At 44.6% G+C, this 19,758-nt stretch overlaps 1 protein-coding gene across 5 annotated transcripts; it reads right to left on the reverse strand.

Annotated features, from left to right (window-relative positions):
• Positions 1-408: 408 nt before the first annotated feature.
• OCIAD2 (OCIA domain containing 2) lies at positions 409-15,592 on the reverse strand. 5 transcript variants are annotated; one of them, XM_027600684.1, is made up of 7 exons: positions 15,454-15,591; positions 12,932-13,059; positions 8,742-8,838; positions 7,482-7,535; positions 4,106-4,153; positions 2,769-2,886; positions 409-591 (listed from the first exon to the last, which is right to left on the reverse strand). In XM_027600684.1, the coding sequence occupies exons 2-7, from the start codon at positions 12,995-12,997 to the stop codon at positions 510-512; spliced, it is 465 nt and encodes a 154-aa protein (XP_027456485.1). In that variant the 5' UTR covers positions 12,998-13,059; positions 15,454-15,591; the 3' UTR covers positions 409-509. The 5 variants fall into 5 exon arrangements, with proteins under 5 accessions (XP_027456485.1, XP_027456480.1, XP_027456483.1 ...); XM_027600679.2 differs by having other exon boundaries at positions 15,416-15,586; XM_027600682.2 differs by lacking the exon at positions 15,454-15,591 and adding an exon at positions 15,162-15,391.
• Positions 15,593-19,758: the final 4,166 nt, after the last annotated feature.

Below are 19,758 nucleotides of genomic sequence, written 5' to 3' on the forward strand. Positions count from 1 at the left end.
TCCAACTCTTTTAAGGGAAATATTTTTTTATTAAATTAAAAATCTTGGTCCCTACATTTTAGTAAATACTTCTCAAGCCTGTAAGACACAATCTTTCTTGCCCTTTGTTTCTACCTCTATACACATTGATTTTCTGTGGGGCATGACTTCCCAAGTTCCGCAACATTCATTCCCATCCTCTAGCAGAGATCTTAAAACCCTGAACAAATGCAGAGTGAAAGAATGGATCAGAGAAGACTCTATGTTTTTTCAACTTAGCTGTAATCAAGTTAAGGAGTGCCACATAATATCTTTTTTGGTGTGTGAATGCTCCGGACATGTTCTCAAATAGCAGACAAACATATACTGCTCAATTCAACAGAGGATATTCCACAGAAAACGTTTCAAAAGAGTGCGAGAATCACAATGTTTCTGTGCCACTATACATATATTATTTTAAAGTACACTTCAAATTTTAAATGTGTCCAAACTCAGAGGTTTAAGAAACATCAAAAGCCACAGGTACAAGTTTAGGAAGCCGAAGGCTGTGAACTTCCCTTCTCATTTAATCCATGCTTAATTTTGCATTCCTCACAGGTGAGCAGGCAGTGCCTAGAATGGAGGCAAAAACAGAAGTTTGTGCTTTGACATTGGAAGGTCTAGTCTTAACACGACATTACTGGCAGACATTTTCTTTTCTTTCTTTCTTTCTTTCTTTCTTTCTTTCTTTCTTTCTTTTTTTTTTTTTAGAGAAAGCTCGAGTGTTGGGGGAGGGCAGAGGGAGAGGAAGAGAGAGAATCTCAAGCAGGCTCCATGCAGCGTATGAGCCCAACACAGGGCTCAATCCCATTACCCTGACACCATGACCTGAGCCAAAATCAAGAGTCAGACGCTCAACCAACCAAGCCACCCAGGCACCCCCTAAGAGACATTTTCTACATTAAAGTTCACAAGCCTCATTTTTTTTATGTTGTATACAAGAAACCCACTTTATTTATTTTATTTTATTTTATAATTTTTTATTGTTATGTTAATCACCATACATTACATCATTAGTTTTTGATGTAGTGTTCCATGATTCATTGTTTGTGCATAACACCCAGTGCTCCATGCAGAACGTGCCCTCCTTAATACCCACCACCAGGCTAACCCATCCCCCCACCCCCCTCCCCTCTAGAACCCTCAGTTTGTTTTTCAGAGTCCATCGTCTCTCATGGTTCGTCTCCCCCTCCGACTTACTCCCTTTCATTCTTCCCCTCCTGCTATCTTCTTCTTCTTTTTTTTTCTTAACATATATTGCATTATTTGTTTCAGAAGTACAGATCTGTGATTCATCAGTCTTGTACAATTCACAGTGCTCACCATAGCACATACCCTCCCCAATGTCTATCACCCAGCCACCCCACCCCTCCCACCCCCCACCACTCCAGCAACCCTCGGTTTGTTTCCTGAGATTAAGAATTCCTCATATCAGTGAGGTCATATGATACATGTCTTTCTCTGATTGACTTATTTCACTCAGCATAACACCCTCCAGTTCCATCCACGTTGTTGCAAATGGCAAGATCTCATTCCTTTTGATACAAGCCTCATTTTTTAAAGGAAAAATAGGAGCTACTTTTTGGTTTGAGACCCCCAGAATTTCATCCAAACAAGGGAGCCAATAATTCTTCATGTCCATTGTTTTCACAATTTCCATGCTGCCTCTCGAATAGAAGCCACTGTGACAAGTGAGGGTCTTTAGAGAAATGTGTCCCCACCACCAGTCCTATAAATACTCTCACAGAAACAGCTATTATTCACTGAGCACTTACTGTCCTAAATAATCATTTCTGTTCCTTATAACATGTCATGAAAACAGCTCTGATCACCATTTTCTACAGAGCAGAAAACTGAAGATCAGAGAGTGTAAGAAACTTGTCCAAGGTTACCCAGCTTTGTAAGTGGTAGTACTGGTTTCCACCCAGGTACTCTAACCCAAGAAGGAATGTCCTTAAGTCCACAGTCCTGTGGCTTGCACCACTGAATGAGAATCATGATACACATTAACCTAGAAGGGTTCTGAGAAGTCCTGCAGCAGAGAAACCTGTTCCCATTCTGTGTGGCCCCATGATGGTAGAAGCCACATCTGCTGATGAAGGTATTCTTTAGGGACCTGCACAATGCCTTGAACATAGTAGGTGCTCACGAAATGTTGAGCAAATGAAATAGGTAATTAAGTTGTGTAATAAATAATTATTATTGAAGTTGAATAGCAACAGCTCAAAAATTGAAAGTTAAGGAGGTTTTTTTTCCCAACATATGGATATTTAGAAAATTGTTTAATATTATAAGTGGTGAAAAGGCCTTTGTTTAACTTTTTATTATTATCTTCATTACGATCCCTCAATCAAAAAGATTACAAACCTGTCGCAACAACATGGATGGAGCAAGAGTGTATTATACTGAGCAAAATAAGTCAGTCAGAGAAAGACAAATACCATATTTCACTCATATGTGGAATTTAAGAAACAGAACAAATGAACAAAAGGAAAAAAAGAGAGAGAGAGACAAACCAAGAAACAGACTCTCAACTCTAGAGAACAAACAGATGGTTACCAAAGGTGGGGGCGGAGATGGGTGAAATAGGGGATGGGGATGAAGAAGACCCTTACCATGATGAGCACTGAGTAATTTCTAGAATTGTTGAATCACTAGATTGTACACCTGACACTAATATAACACTGTATGTTAACTGTACTGGAATTAAAATTAAAAACTTAGTAACATTTTTTTTTTAAGTTACAAACCTGTTATGCCCTGGACCAAAACCAGCCCCACGTAGCTGATCTTCAACAGAATGGAATTTACTCTGGCATACCCGTATGTATGACGCCTTTCCAAGGGCAAATCCCAAGATACCTGCAACTGTAAAAGCAGGTTAGGAAAGATAATTTTAAAAGTTCAGAATCTCCTCCATTAATTATCTTCTAGAACTTTCTACATAAACCATAGTAATTTTTATGTGAAAAGTACCACGACAAATCAATGAACACAACCTCTGCGAATGAATCTCCCTATTAAAGAGCAAGATTGGGAAATGGAGACTTTCTGATCTCCTCCGTTTTGAGCTGGTGGTAGAAGGGCCAGGATAGAGGAAGCGAAGGTGCTGTCTCAGAGACCGGCAGCCAGAGGGAGGCCCAGATGGCAAATTAATGTCTGAGGCCACCACGGAAGGAAGGCATGGGGTTTGGGGTGTGGCTACAGGTAGCTTCCAAATTCCTTGGCAGGAAATCCCCTTAACTCTCTTGATGGGTTAGAGTAGGGGGAGCTGCAATCTATCTTGCCTGCAGGGAGAGGTCACGAGGCAGAGGGAACCTCCTAGGAGAGAAAACCTGCTCTTCTTGCTGGGAAAGAGGTTTCAGACTGTACGCTGGATTGCATCCTCTTTGTACATAACAGGTCTATGTGTAATGAGTGGAATAAGATGAACCCCCAAGGGAGCAGCTGGGTGGCTCAAATGGTTGAGCGTCTGCCTTCTGCTCAGGTCGTGGTCCCGGGGTCCTGGGATCGAGTCCCACATCAGGCTCCTGACTCAGCGGGGAGCCTGCTTCTCCCTCTCCCTCTGCCTCTCCCCCTGCTCATGTACTCTCTCTCTCTCTGTCTCAAATGAATAAATAAAATCTTTAAAAAAAATGCAGGAAGAAAGCGTGTATTTAAAAAAAAAAGACGAACCCCCAAGTTTGTGGTAAATGTATTATTAGAAAGTCCCCGAGTTTTTAAAAAGTATTCATTTGCTAGGTCCATTATAGAAAAATATTTTGAAAAAACTGGCCAAAAGAAGAAAATTTAAAAGCCCTAATGGCTCTATCATTCAGAGGCTCTGTTCTTGGTCTCTTCCCGTAGTATATCCTGTTGGTGCCTCTTGGTCCAGGCTTAAAGGCCTGTCAAAGGTGGGGTCCCTACCGCTCAGCCTTATATCAGAAAGTGCTGCGTGAACTAAGAACTGCAAAGAGACGAAAAACGGAGACCGATTTTTCAGAGAGTCAACACAGGCAATTTGGTTAGCCTGACATCCATATCTCCAGTTGCGGTAAACATCTTTTAAAAAATGAATCTTTTTTTTTTTTTAACTTCTGTAACTTACACGCAACCTTGGGCATTGATCCAAATCTTGGGTTAGATGCTAAATAACCTATGGAGTAATATATAAATACATTAGTATTTCATTTTATAACTTATTTAAATTTATAAAGTATAAAGAAAACTTCAAAGTTTAAGATATACAGATTCTCAATCTAAGGAGATGATTTTTAAAGAGTTATAAGTTAATTCTTGATTGAACTTAACTCTCAAATCACCTTTTTTGGCAAGTAGCAAGTATTAGCTTGCCAAAATGTAGAGAAAAAGAATATGAAACAGAAAATTCAAGACCGATTTAAAGATATCAAGGCGGGGTGGGTGGGGAGGGCACCTGGATGGCTCCACTCACTGAATGCTGCCTCTTGGTTTCTATCCAGGTCATGATCTCAGTGTCGTGAGATCAAGCCCCATGTCAGGCTCCATGCTCAGCACAGAGTCGGCTTGGGATTCTCTCCATCTCCCTCTGCCCCTCCCCCAGCTCGCGTCTCTTACACTCATGTACTCTCTCTCTCTAAATAAGTAAAATCTTAATAAATAAATAAAGATATCAAGGCGGGGCTCCTGGCTGGCACAGTCCCTAGAGCACGTGATGCTTGATCTTGGGGTTGTAAGTTCGAGCCCCACATTGGGTGTGGAAATTACTTAAAAAATAAAATCTTAAAAAAAATAAAAAGCTATCAAGGCAAAGGCAGAGCTAACAACCTAGTTCCAAGCCATTAGGCATCGCCCCCTCCTCTTTTTAAGTAACGCAACAGAGAGTCTCAGTTTAGAGATTCATAGTATATCATAATTTTTAAATGAAAACATTAAAATCTGTGGTAGGCAGAATTATGGTCTCCTAAAGATGTCCACATCCCAATCCCTGGAAACTATGAAGAAAGTGGAATTAAGGTTGCTAATCAGATAACCTTTTTTGTTGTTGTTGTTAAAGATTTTATTTATTTGTCAGAGAGAGAGAGAGCACAAGCAGTGGGAGAGCAGCAGGCAGAGGGGAAACAGGCTCCTGCCAAGCAAGGAGCCCAACATGGGGCTCGATCCCAGGACCCCGGGATCATGACCTGAGCCGAAGGCAGATGCCCAACCGACTGAGCCACCCAGGCGTCCCCAGGTAACTTTAAAACAGGAAGATTACCCTGGATTATTGGGGTGGACCCAATGTAATCAAGATGTAATCACCTTGAATGTGGAAGAGGGATTCAGAGAGAACAGACAGATGGCAGGATGAGAAGAACTTGCCTCAGTGTTGCTAACTTTGCAGACAGAGGAAGGGGCCAGGAGCCAGGGAATGTGGGTGGTCTCTAGAAGCTGGAAAGGGAAAGGAAGCCCCAGACCAACCTCCCCCACCTCCCAAGGAAGGTAGCACTGCCAGCACTTTGATTTCTGCCCACTGAGACCTATTTTGGACTTCCAACCTCTGAAACTGTGAGATAATAAATTTGTATTGTTTTAAGCCACTATGCTTGTGGTAATTTATTATAGTAGCCACAGAACACTAATACACAAACCTGGAAAAGTATATTTGCACACATGCAGGAGGCTGTAGATGTTAAGCAGTTTAATATCTATAAGACATAATCCCTATAGATTTCATGGCTGTAATTTTTTGTTGTCAGAAATGGTCTGACAAAGACTTGCTACTGATTGATGAATATATTTCTATAAAAAGGCTATCTTCAAGTTATAAAAATGAAATCAGGGGCGCCTGGGTAGCTTAGTCAGTTGAGCGGCCAACTCTTGATTTCAGCTCAGGTCATGATCTCAGGGTCCTGGGATCGAGCCCCATGTCAGGCTCCATGCTCAGTGGGGTGTCTGCTTGAGGCTTTCTCTCCTCCCTCTGCCCATCTCCCTACTCATGATCTCTCTCAAATAAATAATAAATCTTAAAAAATGAAATCATATTTAATAAATCACTTTAAAAACAAGAGTAATATTGAATGAAATGGGATTCTCCTAGATATATGACATATGTGGTCTTTGAGACCCCAAAAAGAACTAGAACATTTTCCCTCACGTTTGCTGGGTATAATACTCTTTTTAAAGTCCTGGTAATCAGCAGTGTTCAGTATAGTGGGCTTCAACAAAGTCAGGTGCCTTCTTGTTAGGGGCCCAAGCAATGCCTAAGGGGGCTCTGATAGATGGAGATAAGAAGAAAGAAGAGAGTCAGACAGGAGAAGTGAAAAATTCTTAAGAGGCAGGGAAAGACTATGTGGCGAGATGCTGGGCGGCTGCTAGTTCTCTGGATCTGTTGTTCAAATCAGACAGGGTGTCCTTCCTCAGGCAGATGCAGCCTCTTGTCACGATGAATGGCATGATGGGCAGAGCACGGTGGATTTCCGCACCACATATCTCCTCTTTGGAACCCGCAGCTGAAGGAGACAATCTGTCTAACCACATGCGGAGCCCCAGGGAGATACAGGGACCCTGGCACAGAGAAAGGCACTGCATGGGTCGCCCAGGCTCTAACAACTTACCACACACTTAGTGGTTTAAAGCAACACAAATTTGTTACTTTATAGTGCTAGAGGTCAGAGGCTCAAAGTCGGTCTCACTGGGTGACTTGGTCCATTTGGGGGGCTACCCCAAAATATGGCAGACTGGGGGGGCTTATAAACAACAGAAATTAATTTCTCAGTTCTGGAGGCTGAAGTCCAAGATCAGGTGCGAGCATGGTTGGGTGGGAGGGTCCTCTTTGGGACTGCAGACTTCTTGTTGTATCATCATGTGATGGCAGGGGCTAGGGAGCTCTGAGGGATCTCTTTTCCAAGGGCACTAATCCCCTTCCTGAGCACTCCACCTCCCCGCCAAAGACCCCATCTCCTAATACCACCGCACGGGGTGTTAAGAGTTCAACATGTGAATTCAGACCATAGTACGGGGCTAACATCAAGGGACTGGCAGAGCCACATTCTTCCTGGAGCCTCTAGGGTTTCTTGCCTTTCCAGCTTCTGGAGGCCAGCTACATCCGTGGACTCAGAGGCCCTTCCTCCATCTTCACAGCTGGCAATGCGGACTGAGCCCTTCTCGTGCTTGCTACCCTCTGGTTCCGTCTTCTGATCCACTCTTGCATTTTTCATGACCCTTTCGATTACACTGGGCCCATCCGGATAACCCAGAAATAATCTATTTCAAGGTCAGCTGATGAACAACCTTAATTCCACCTGCAATTTTAATTTCCCTTTGCCACGTAACCTAACAGAGCCACGCATTCTGGAGATTAGGACATCTTCGGGAGAGGGGGGACTTCGTCTGAAAATTAGCAAAAACCTGCACAAACAGATCCTTCACCAAAAAACAAATGCCACGTGCCAAAAAGCTGCCAGGAGGGTCAGTGAAAACAGGGCTTTTTTAAGTTTAATTGTTTAATGGATCAAGCATCTTACCTTGGTGGACCAGTCCTTGGGCGGCAAGCATACTCACAAGAGAAAAAGGCAGAGCTGCAGAAGAAAAATGCCCTTCAATATTGCTATTTTAAAACTTGGCACCTCATCTAGAAGTCAGGGGAAATTAGTCTATGGTTTTTTTTTTTCCTCTTATCTACCTTGGCAATGAGTTTTCAGTCATTTGCTGTTTTACTTATTCAACAAATATTTATTAAACACCGCATGAAGAATTTTCTCGAGATCTGCCCCAGTTGCTAAACCTGAAGCCCGGCATCAAGGGGACAAAACCAAACCCCATGCTACTCCATCTCTGCCATCTGATTTTACTGAGTGCCCACATGCACCAGATTCGGAGCATGACCTATGACAAAGGCATCTTAGTGCATGTGCCCATTTAGCCACTGAATTGGGGAGTTGCCGTTAGCCGTGGCTTTGGAAATTTTCAATCCTATGTAAAAGTTAAAAAAAACAACACAATAAACTCCGTGCTACCCCATCTAGGACCATTCCTAGCTTTCATTTTGAGTGATACTTGGCTGCGCAATTTGGATATGTCTATTTTCTGAAGATTACAAGATTATCATACTTGTGTTAAACATGGGTGGTGTTGAGCTATGATTTTTAAAACAGGCAAGTGGCTCTGGCAAAGGCAATTTCTAGTTCTATCAAAATGCAACACTTCTTCCAAGAGCAGAGAGCACTGATAAACATCTAGCTCTTCCTAGCAACCAAGAAAAATCGAATAGCAACCGATTTCTCCACTCCTATCTACCTGATGGTAGACAAATGGGTCATGTTGAAATGTTAATCTACTAGTGCTTACTTAAGTTACTGATTCATAGGCTGTAAAAAAAAAACCCATGGATTTCTAGGAGCACAATCAATAATCATAATAATGTATAATGAGTATCAGGTTCTAAAGTGTTACTTCCCAATCAATTGACACTGAACTTGACTGATCTGAGAAATCAAAATGCGTATTTCAAAGTTTAAATTATCCCAATGCTGCAAATCATTAAGACTATATCTACAGGCTCTATCGTGACATTTTCAAATGGCAGATTATGAATTTTTTAAATTGGAAGAGACTTGAACGCAACAGCGTGAATTCACACCCTCGCCTTACATAAGGCAGGCCTGGAAAGGGGAAGTGCGAAGTCCCCGCTCGGAAGTGAATCATTACCATCATTCTAACATGACACTTGGGCAGCTTACTGCAGCAAATATCGCGCTAACAAAGATTAAGAGGGGTGCAATTACCTCTCTTCCAGAAACTTTCTTCTTGACATTCTCGGATAATCTTCGAAATCTCTCCTCTCTGGATGTGCAGTTTTGATTTTGGACAAAATAACAGACTCTGTAAGGAAAGTTACGTGGTGAGTTGACCAGAATCATTAGCAAAGCATCTGCTCTGTTTTCCCTAGAGGAGTGCAGGGAGGACTCTGGACTCTGGTCACACAGCGTGGGTCCCGTGTGACTGCCAGCAGAGTCATGACCAGTCTCAGCCGGTGCCTTCCAACCAGGAACACTGGGTGGATTTAGGAAAGGAAAGAATCCCATCTGGAGAAGCCGAGTGCTTCACTGACTGGCGAGCATGGAACAGGTATGTGATCAGAATGAATTACCGCTGAGGCCCTATTTTCTTTCTTACCTCCAGCCTCTGTCCACCAGCTTGCTCTCCGTGCAAGGCTACTTACTCCCTTTGCCTGCCTGGTGTCCTTAAGACCCAATTCAGTGTTGCCTCCTGGGTGAAGAAGAGATTTTCCCTAAAGCACAATGTTTATATATCTGGATCCCATTGAGAGCAGGGGATTGCAAGTGAGCTCTTTATAGATCTGGTACTCCAATTCACCTATTTATACTTCTGTATGCATTTTAAGGCTATGAACTCATCAATAGACTGCTTTTTACTTGTCTATGTACTCTACTTTTTTTTTTTTTTTTAAGATTTCATTTATTTATTTGACAGAGAGACACAGCCAGAGAGGGAACACAAGCAGGGGGAGTGGGAGAGGGAGAAGCAGGCTTCCCGCCGAGCAGGGGGCCCGATGCGGGGCTCGATCCCAGGACCCTGGGATCATGACCTGGGCCGAAGGCAGATGCTTAACGACTGAGCCACCCAGGCGCCCCATATGCACTCTACTTTCTGCTTCAATAGGTTCTTTTTACACATTTATAAGTGCTCTGCACATAATTTCTGTTGGAACTGCTGACATGGTTGACATGATCATTTTTACTAGAGCTACAATATTCTTTTTATCATGTCGATATGCTATAATCTGGGCTAACTCCCATCATTTATGACCCTCCCCCTTCTGTGGGCTTATATTATTCACTCACGCTTACCAACATTCTCCGTTCTCGTTCTCCTTTGCCCATCACTGCCATCCTGGGGTTTAATGTGGCTCATTTGTTGGTATGCATTGTTGCAAAATGTTCATTGTTGCGGGTACGTGCATCTTTTTTATGCCAATGGCATTGTTTTATATATTTAATTTTATTTAAAAAATGTTTTCAACTCGGCCCTATGCTCTTAAGATCTAGCCATGTTGCTGAGACACCTAGGTCACTGTTCTAACTGCTAATTCTCCAGCATGCCTCCCAGTCCCCACCACCGCGTGTCTGCTTACAGTCTCCTCTGTGAGAACATCTGCGGATAGATACCTAGAAGTAAAACAGAGGACACGTGTGTTCTCGATTTGACTAAGTCTTGCTGGAGTTCTCCCCCCAAAGGCTGTATCCACTCACAACAGCAGTGCCTGAACGTTCCTCTATGCCTACAGAGCCTGCCTGAGAGCTGGTTAAGCTGGATTTGAAGCAGGTTAAAGGACAGATTTTGTAACATTTGGCATTATCCAATTTCCAAATGTTGATAGTCTAATAGGTACAATATCATATTTTATTCTTATCGGCATTTCTCTGATAACTAATGTGTTTGAGAATCTACATATTTTCAGCCAGAATGCTCTTCTCTTCGAACATTGAGGCAATCCCTCAACTAACCTGGGCTGTCATCTTGTGTTATACGTTGGTATACCACTTTTTCATTGTGGTAAAATACACAAAACACAATACTTACCATTTTAACCATTTAAAAGTACACAACCCACAGCACTAAGTACATTCACAATGTTGTATAGCCAAGACGCCCGTCTAGTTCCAGAACTTTTTCATCACCCCAAGAGGTAATTCCATACTCATTAAGGAGCCTCTCCTCATTTCCTGCTTCCCCCAACCCTTAGCTCCCTGGCAATCACTAATCTCCTTTCTGTCTGTATGGGTATGTAAGTGGTATCATACATTATGTTTCTTTTTGTGGCTCTCTTCTCTCCCTTTGCATAATGTTTTCATGGTTCATCCACGTTGTAGCATGTGTCAGTAATTCATTCCTCTTTGTGGAATCCATACATATTCCGTTGTATGGATATACCACATTTTGTTTATCCAGTCATCTACTGATGGATATTTGGGTCATTTCCACCTTTTGGCTATTGTGAATAGAGCTGCCCTCAACGTGAATGTCTAAGTTTTGTTTGAACACCCGTTCTCAATTCCGCTAGGCCATATGGTAATTCTATGCTTAACCTGTTGAGGGACTGCCAAACTGTTTTCCACAGCAGCTGCACCATTGTATGATCACCAACAGAGTAGGAGAGTTCCAATCTTTCCACATTCTTGTCAACACTTCTCGTTTTCTCTTTTTTTTCTGTTCTTTTCAAATTAGCACATTAAATTTTTTAATATAAATTATCTAGTTAATTTAAGCTAAATAAACTGAATGGTTTCTGTTTTGAATTATGGTCATGCTAGTGATTGTGAAATGGTATCTCATTGTGGTTTTGATTTGCATTTCCCTAATGACCAATGACATCGATCATCTATTCATTTGCTTGTTGGCCATTCATATATTTTCCTTGGAGAAATACCTATTTAAGTCCCTTGCCCAGTTTTTAAATTGGGCTGTTTTTCTGTTGTTGAGCTGTAAAAGATCTTTGTATATTGTGGATACTAGACCCTTATGAGATACATGATTTGAAAATAATTTTTTCCATCTCTGGGTGGTTCATTCATTTTTTTAAAAACAAATTTTATTTAATTTGTTCCTTGCTATACAAGTCACATTTGTATTTCCTTAATTGTGACTTATTTATGTAGAACCTCTGCCATTTACCTCTTGGATATTTAGTGTTTTTCTTGAGGGCAGCTCTTTGGCTTTTGAGTTTGGCCTTGCTGATTTTGCCAGAGTTCTTTTTTTGGACCCTTTGTAGTAGATGTCAATGTGGATGATGTCACCATTTCTAGAGCACTTTCCCATGGGCCAGGCCCTGTGCCAAGCACTTTCCATGCCTGACGACAAGGTGGAAGGACCCTGTGGCACCTATGCCTTCGGAGTTCTATTAATAGCTCAAGGAGGCAAACCTCCATCTTCTTTCTTTACAACTCCTTACAGCACAGCACACAGATGATGGTGGTCAGGATGAGTCACAGCCACGAGAGGAGCTGTTCTCTCTCTCCACTCAGCTTAGTTCCTCAGTGAGCACTCCTTATCCCTCTGTAAATATCTCTTCTTGGTTCCGCCTGTAGCTATGGCAGAGGTAGGGAATGCCTCCTTCCCTCCTCTGCCCCAAACACACTCTCTATATACAGATCCAGGGTCAGGGACCCTGACCACTACAATTGCTGGGAGTCCCACAGTCAAGGCTGATGCTTCTGCATAGTCTTCCCCGGAGGAGTTCTGGTGATCCTTTCCTGTGTAGCCATAAATGTTTCATGGCTCTCTATTTCAAAGGCAACTCGGGTGTCTACACTCTTTTCCTTGTGACTTGATACCATTTGTCTGTTAGCCTCTCCTAATCTTTGCTCCTTAAACATCACCTCCTTCATGAAACCATTTTTAGCTGGAAAAGCTAGAGGACATGATGAACTCCATTTACCCCTCACGATACTTTCTCTTTGCTCCGTGCATGTGTCCCCGAAACATATAATATTCATTCTTCACTCTTTGAAAGACTGTGCTCCTACTAACACTAGGGTTCTCAATCTGATTGCTAATTTAGTAGTTAAGGAACACCTGTCAGCAGCATATACTTAGTATAACTAGCCTTGGCAACAACAATGCAAAAACAAGCATGACGTATCATTCTGTTAGATTCAATTAAGAGTGTTTCTCTGCTCAAGGAAACTTCTTCAGTCATTGACAGCCTACATAAGAGTTAGTTAGGCTGGATTCTAAACAGGGAAGAGTAAAGGAAGGATTTTATAAATAAAAATTTTAAAGGCTCCTCTTCAAGGAAGCTAAAAAAAATACTTTCCTTCCCCATCCCATTGTCTCTGAACCCAACTAACAAAGTGCTAGACTGAAAACAGGAAGATGACTGCTCACGGATGAGGCTTAAGGAAAATCCTATATGTTCCTCTTCAGTTGGCAGACTTCCGAATTAAAAATATACCTGTTTGCTTGGTGGTGGCAAATGGTGGCCTTTATCTTGGTTTCCATGAGTAGACACTGAAGCCATGGTGACCTGGTCCTTGCTTCTCTTCTCGTTGAGTGCACTCAGCTTACCCGTGGACTCGGTGTCTAAGGAAAGTAGAAGGAGTCACTCTGCTGACTATGTCACACTATTCAGTCACTATGGCTGAATTTTCTATCAACCTTAAAAATTCAACTCACCAGTTCGGAAAACTTACTTTGATTTTGTCATCAGTCTTCATCTCCAACCGCCTGCACACTCATGTTCTAATGCCCCTCCCCACCAACACAAACAAATTCACTCACCATGGGGACAGGTCAGATTTAGAATGCAGCGAAATGACACACTATATACAGTTTTACTACTTAAAAATTGTGCCCTAAAAAAAGTTTCAATTCATGACAAGGGCACTAACTACAAGAAATATTTATTGAGTGTCTATTATGTGCCAGGCCAGGGAATACAAAGACGGAGCAAAGACAAAATCGGTGCTGAAGGAACTCCCAGTCTAATGGGGTAAGACAGACAAGTCAGCAGTTATCCAACATGCAAAGGGCTCCCTTGCAGCTACGTACAGGGTACAAAGTTAGGAGAGGAAGAAAGGTCTATTCTCTCTGGTCAGTTTTGAAGGCACCAAAGACTAAGACTCTTGAGCTTTCAAGGGATGGATGGACTCCAGAGGCAGGAAGACCAGTCTGGAAGAGCTGTAACAGTCCGGCCAAGGAACTCAACCAAGACCGTGGGGAAGGACAGAGATGATAAATTTGAGGTTGGAAACATGGGATTTGATGCCTGTGGGGGCATACATTGGAATTAGCTAGTGGGAATTAGAATATTTGATAATTTGGGTCTGGAGTTACAGATTAGGGGTAGGCAGGGAAGAGGAATTTGGGAGTTGCTCTCATAAAGATGACAGGTAAAGCAAGAAACATGAGTAAAATTGTCTACAGAGAGTATTGGAAAATGTGAACATTGAGGCCAAGGGAATACTGACAAGAGAAGAAAAAGGAAACAAAACAGGCCAAGGAAATGACTGAGAAGGTATAGTTCATAACAGAGGGGAGGGAGTTTCTGAAGGAGAGAATGAATTACTGGAACCACATGGCTCAAAAAAGTGATTTGGCAATGATGGGCATGTTTCCAGGTGGACCGTGAACCCTCCCAACCCACCCCTCACCCCAACAATGGACACTACACTCCGCAGCCCTGGCCTCTCTACCACTGATTTCCCTGCAAAGTGAACATCTTGTCACACCCAGTTCTGTTTGCTACTAAACTGCCAGGCATATGAACCAAGGGGACCATTACAGAGGCAGCATGTGGATGCCCTACAGTGGAAAGTCCTGAAATCAGAGATCTGAATTCAGATCCTGACTCTACTCCTTGCCAGCCCTGTGCTTTGGGGCCAGTGATTTAAGGGGTCTGTGGCCTCAGCTTTCTCACCTGTTAAGTGGGGGGAGTGGACACAGCAAGGGGCTTGAGGGGCTGTTGCAAGGATGAGGGATGAAGATGCGGGATGAGGTCCAAAAGCCCCCGCTCGGCACCCTGCACCCAGTGAGCCTATGAGCAGTAAGTAGAGGGCAGCTTTGCCCTCAGATTGACTCTATTTCTTGCTGAGCTCCAGAAGTCTTTGCTGACCTAAAGCCCAAGTAGACAATCTTGGCTCAGGCGTTAGGCGACTGCCTCAAATCCGAGAGCAAAGATACCCTGTCTCTGCTTTGGTGGTCAGGCCCCGTCGCACCCCGTGAATCACCAGCCCACATCTGAGCAAGCCTCCTGGGAGCGTCATGCCATCCGGGTGCAGCTCCCACCACCATGCCCTGGTCTGCTTTGGGGTCCCTCCACTTTTTCAGCGGTCGGGGCTGCAGGAGTGCCGACACCTGGGCAGGGGGAGGGAGGCCCGCAGCAGGATGAGGACGGGGTCACCGCACGTGCTGGTGGCGGGGGAGGGAAGCCGGCAATCAGCCGGCAGGGAGTCTGCTCCATCTCCAGCCTGACTGAGGCCGCCCTGCACGACCCCAAGCTCCCACCCCCGCCACCCCGCTTGCCCGACCTGGGCCGGAACCCGACCCATGCCAGGAGGGATTGGCAGGGGCGACTCTGGATCCCCCCGCCCCTGAGGACCCCGGCAGTTAAGCGGCAGAGGAGTCCCCCCGCCCCCAACCCCGCTCCTCGCCGTGCCTCCCGCTGTCCACCCGGGGAGGCTCACCTGCGCAGGTAGGGATCCGGAGCTAGCCGCGCCCGGGCGCCCGCCGAGCCGAACGGAGCCCGCCTCCTTGCGCGACCGCCGCCGCAGCCAGACTGCTCCCGCCGCCCAGCGCCGTCCCCGCGCCTCGCGGCCGCCGGGTCCTCACTCCCCCCTCCCCGCCGCCCGGTGCTCGCCTCCTGCGCAGCTGCCCCGGCCCCGGCTTCCTCCTCTTGTTCCGCCCCTCGGCTCGCTCAGCAAGCGCACCCCACCCTTGCCTGCGGTTCCTTTCTCCGTGGGTGACATCAGCACCCACCCGCAACTGCTCAGGCTGAAATCCGGCTCTTGGAGGCTCCCACCTCACTCCGGAGTCTTGACACCTGGTAGGTTCTACCTCCTCGGTGTGCTTCAGATAACTCCTTTGTCCCAACAAAAATGGCCACAACCATCTACTGAACGCCCTCCGGAGGTCAAGTGTTTACTTTCACTTATCGCCAAGCCTTTTTTTTTTTTTTTTTTGGAGGTGTAATTGACATATATCATTGTATTAATATTAGATGTATAACATAACGATTAGATATTTGTGTACATCGTGAAATGATCACCACAATAAGTCTAGGTAACATCCCTCACTATACAGTAATCCCCCGCCCCTAATTTTTTTCCCTTTGGATGAAGACTTTTAAGATCTACTCTCTTAGCAACTTTTTTTTTAACTTTTATTTATTTAAGTAATCTCTACACCCAAGGTGGGGCTCCAACTCACCACCCCGAGATCAAGAGTTGCATGTTTCTCAGGCGTCCCTCTTAGCAACTTTTAAATATGCAATGCAATATTAACTGTCGTCACCATGCTGTACATTAAATGCCCATGATTTAGTTTATAACTGAAGTTTGTACCGTTTGACCACTTTCACCCATTTCACCCATTCCCATTACCTCCTTTTTACAAACTTTAGAGTACCGTTATCCTCATTTTTTAGATTGAGTTGTGCAAGGCCACGCTGGGACTTTGGAGTGAAAGCCAGGTCAGCTTGGGTCCCAAGCCTTCTCTTTCTATTGTTCTCTGTCTGTGTGTGTGTGTGTTTCCTGCCACTCCCTAGGTCCGACACAGGAGGCGAAGCTGCTGGGTGCCTTTGTCATCTGATTCACTCACCCCAACCTCAGCTGAGATTCTTCCCTAGGATAGGGGCACTGTAGATGGGTTGTAAGTCAAATAGAAGGCCCCCATCATTTCTCACCATTTCCTACTATCCTAACTGGTCTCTATGCCCCTGGCTTCAGCCCCTCCACACTGCTCACCCCCTTGCTGGCTCCTCCACCACCCACTCCTTCTGTCCCTTCTGTTCCTCAAGTTCACTCAGCTCTGTCCCCCTGAGGCCTGGCATGGAGCCTCCCCCTCACTGGAGGCCCATCCTCATCAGGCCTGTCCTGGCTTTTTCCTTCTCATCCTTCTCTGACTCTTCCTCGAGAAGCCTGCCTTGACCCCCACCCAGACGAAAGTAGGTCTCCCTTCGCGTTCATAACAGGATGCCCTGTTGTTTTCTTCCATAGCACTTATCACGCATTGTTCTTATATACTGATTATTGAGCTTATTTTTTTTCAAAGCCTGTTTGCTGTGCCTCAGTGTCATGTTCTTGAGCTACAGAACACGATGATACCTGTTTTTGTTCATTGTTGTATACCCAGCATGTCAGATATAGGAGGGGCTCCTAAATAGCAGCAGAATGAATGAATGAATGAATGAGCCTGGATTCAAAGGCTGTGTGTCAAGATACTGTTGTTTTGGAGGCTTGGTGTTCCCTGGTAGATCCCCCAGACCACATTACTTTTTGTGATTTACCAGTTTCTTTTCACCCCCTTTTCCTTTCCAAGTGAAAGGGGGTAGCATTCTATCGTTAGTTTTACACTGTGTTACCAGAAGTCAGAAGTAACCCTCTGCCATTTTTGTGGTATGAAAGGAAGAGTTTCTAATTGGTTTTGTCAAAAAACATGAACAGCCTCCCTATTACTCGGAAGCTCGGAAGTCTGACTTCCCACAAATACCCTAGGGCCATTTGTCCTTTAACATCTTGCTAAAATCAAGTCGTGTCCCAACCCTCATTGCCACTTTCCATCAGAATGATCAGTTAATTGCCTCAAATAACTAGGAATTACCAGTATATATATAATGTGCAGGGATTATATGAATTTCTTACTTAGTATTTGTTGGGCAAATCTGGTGTACTTACATATTATTCTAGATGATTGTAGAAATAAAATAAACATGGATCCTTCCCACAAAGAATTTACCATTCCCCAAAGAATTAGAATAAAATAAAATATTTTTGGCCCTAGAAGAATATAACACTGAACAGAGTCCTTTTTCAGGCTTTGCTTCAGCATTCTATGGGGCTTCAGGATCATGACCTCAAAGTAGATTATTGCTGGCTAATGCTATGAAAAATGTGGTGTTTTAGAAAGTGCCAAAATGTTCACAGTAGGCTCCAGCTTGAACTCTTTGCATTGCCCTGCACTGGCCTTAGGCAAGATCCAAATTCATTAGCAGGGCCTGTGTGATTCAGCTCCTGTGTGAGTCTCCAGCACTTCTAGCTCTGCTGCCTCCGCGCTCCCCCGGGGAGTGACTGATGTTCTCTCTTCTCACGCTTTTTGTTTTTCCTGTGCTGGCATCTCAGCCTTCCTCTGCTTCTCCACCCCTCTCTCATTCGTTCCTAAAGACTGGGCTTGGGGGTCACCTCCTCCTGGCAGCCCTACCAGACTCAAGTTTACTTTCCCACTTTTCTGTGCTCTCAGCAATGGGTGCTTATTATGCCTCTGTGTGTGCATATATACGTATCATTCATGTATATGCATATAAACTTAATACTTATAACTGACATGTGTTCAACACTCTGTGCCAGGCTCTCTTCTGGTCTCTCTTCTTCTTCTTCTTCTTCTTTTTTTTTTTTTTAAGATTTTACTTATTTATTTGGCAGAGAGAGACACAGCGAGAGAGGGAACACAAGCAGGGGGAGTGGGAGAGGGAGAAGTTGGCTTCCCGCGGAGCAGGGGGCCCGATGTGGGGCTTGATCCCAGGACCCTGGGATCATGACCCGAGCCGAAGGCAGATGCTTAACGACTGAGCCACCCAGGCGTCCTCTCTTCATCTTTTAACTCCATCCTTGCAGCAGTCCGATGAGAGAGGTCCTAATAACTTATTCAGTCACAAAGCCAAGAAGTGAGAGGACCAGAATTTGAACCCAGGCTCTGGAGCCATGTGTTTCCAAGCAATGCCACCCTGCTGTCCCTCAGCTGCCATCACACCGTGTTACAACTACTGATGTCATTCATTTTCACCTCTTGACTGTGGTCTCCTTGAGGGCAGGGACTGATTTCGTTCAGTAACTGGAACATTGCATGAACTCAGGAACAAATAAATGAATTTAATGAGGCACAGAATGAAAAATGAATAATACCTGGTCCTTTATTTCAAGGGGCCCACAATTCCTTTTTTGCCTTTTTTCTCTCCTTCCTTCTTTCACAAAATGGTTGCAAGGCCTTTAATGAAATGAATTAATCAAGTATTTAACAGGAGAACATAAATTTCATTACATACGTATGGGGAATCCACATAAACGTGCAATTCCTGCAGGGCCTTTTAAACAACCTGAGAAATAGATGTTATCATTCCAACTTTACATTCAAGAAAAATGAGGCCCAGAGAAGGTAACTAACATGACCAAGGTCATAGCTGAGAATTGGCACAGTCTGGATTAGGTGGTTGAATCCTGTGGCTTGGCTCCAGATTCATGCTCTTAACCTCTGCAATACGTATGTCATCAATAGCCTCACTGGGCAGAAGAGACCCATAAACAGATAACTGAACAAGAGACAGAAGTACAGAAAGAAGGGGCGCCTGGGTGGCTCAGTCGTTAAGCGTCTGCCTTCGGCTCAGGTCATGATCCCAGGGTCCTGGGATCGAGTCCTGCATCGGGCTCCCTGCTCAGTGGGAAGCCTGCTTCTCCCTCTCCCACTCCCCCTTCTTGTGTTCCCTCTCTTGCTGTGTCTCTCTCTGTCAAATAAATAAATAAAATATTTAAAAAAAAAGTACAGAAAGAAGTTTGGGCAGGAAGGGAGGGAGGGGGACCCAGACAAGCAGGGTGGGGGTGCCCGGAGAAAGCACTGTGCGGTGTGATTGGTCGGAGAGCGGGCCCTCGGTGGGCAGGGTTTGGGGGGATGGGGGGGATTAAAAATGCTCCAGGCTCACTCACAACCACCTGCTGAATAAAAGGGCTCTGGCTGGCTTCCTGGTGGGGCAGTTTCCTGGGGGCAGGGGGGGCACCTCTGATGACTTCAGAGGGACCAGAACCGCTCTCACCCTCCTGTCATCCTTTCTCTTGTCCCAGCTCCCCACTTGCCATCTGCCTAGTTCTGCGAGAGGCTCTGTGAATCACAACATCTTGTGAGTCACTCATTCCCTCTCTAAGGAATAAATAACGGCAAGTCACACAAAAGCAGAGCAGTCAGGTTTAAATGAGGTGTCACACAAAGATGGAGCGTTGGGTCTGCTTTCCTTTATGAGCTGACGCTGCTGTCGGGTGAGGCGTGGTGCCAGGCTCTCAGCTGGAGCTTTTGGGCCAT

This window comes from Zalophus californianus, chromosome 2 (assembly GCF_009762305.2).
Source record: "Zalophus californianus isolate mZalCal1 chromosome 2, mZalCal1.pri.v2, whole genome shotgun sequence".
Classification (NCBI taxonomy): Eukaryota; Metazoa; Chordata; class Mammalia; order Carnivora; family Otariidae; genus Zalophus; species Zalophus californianus.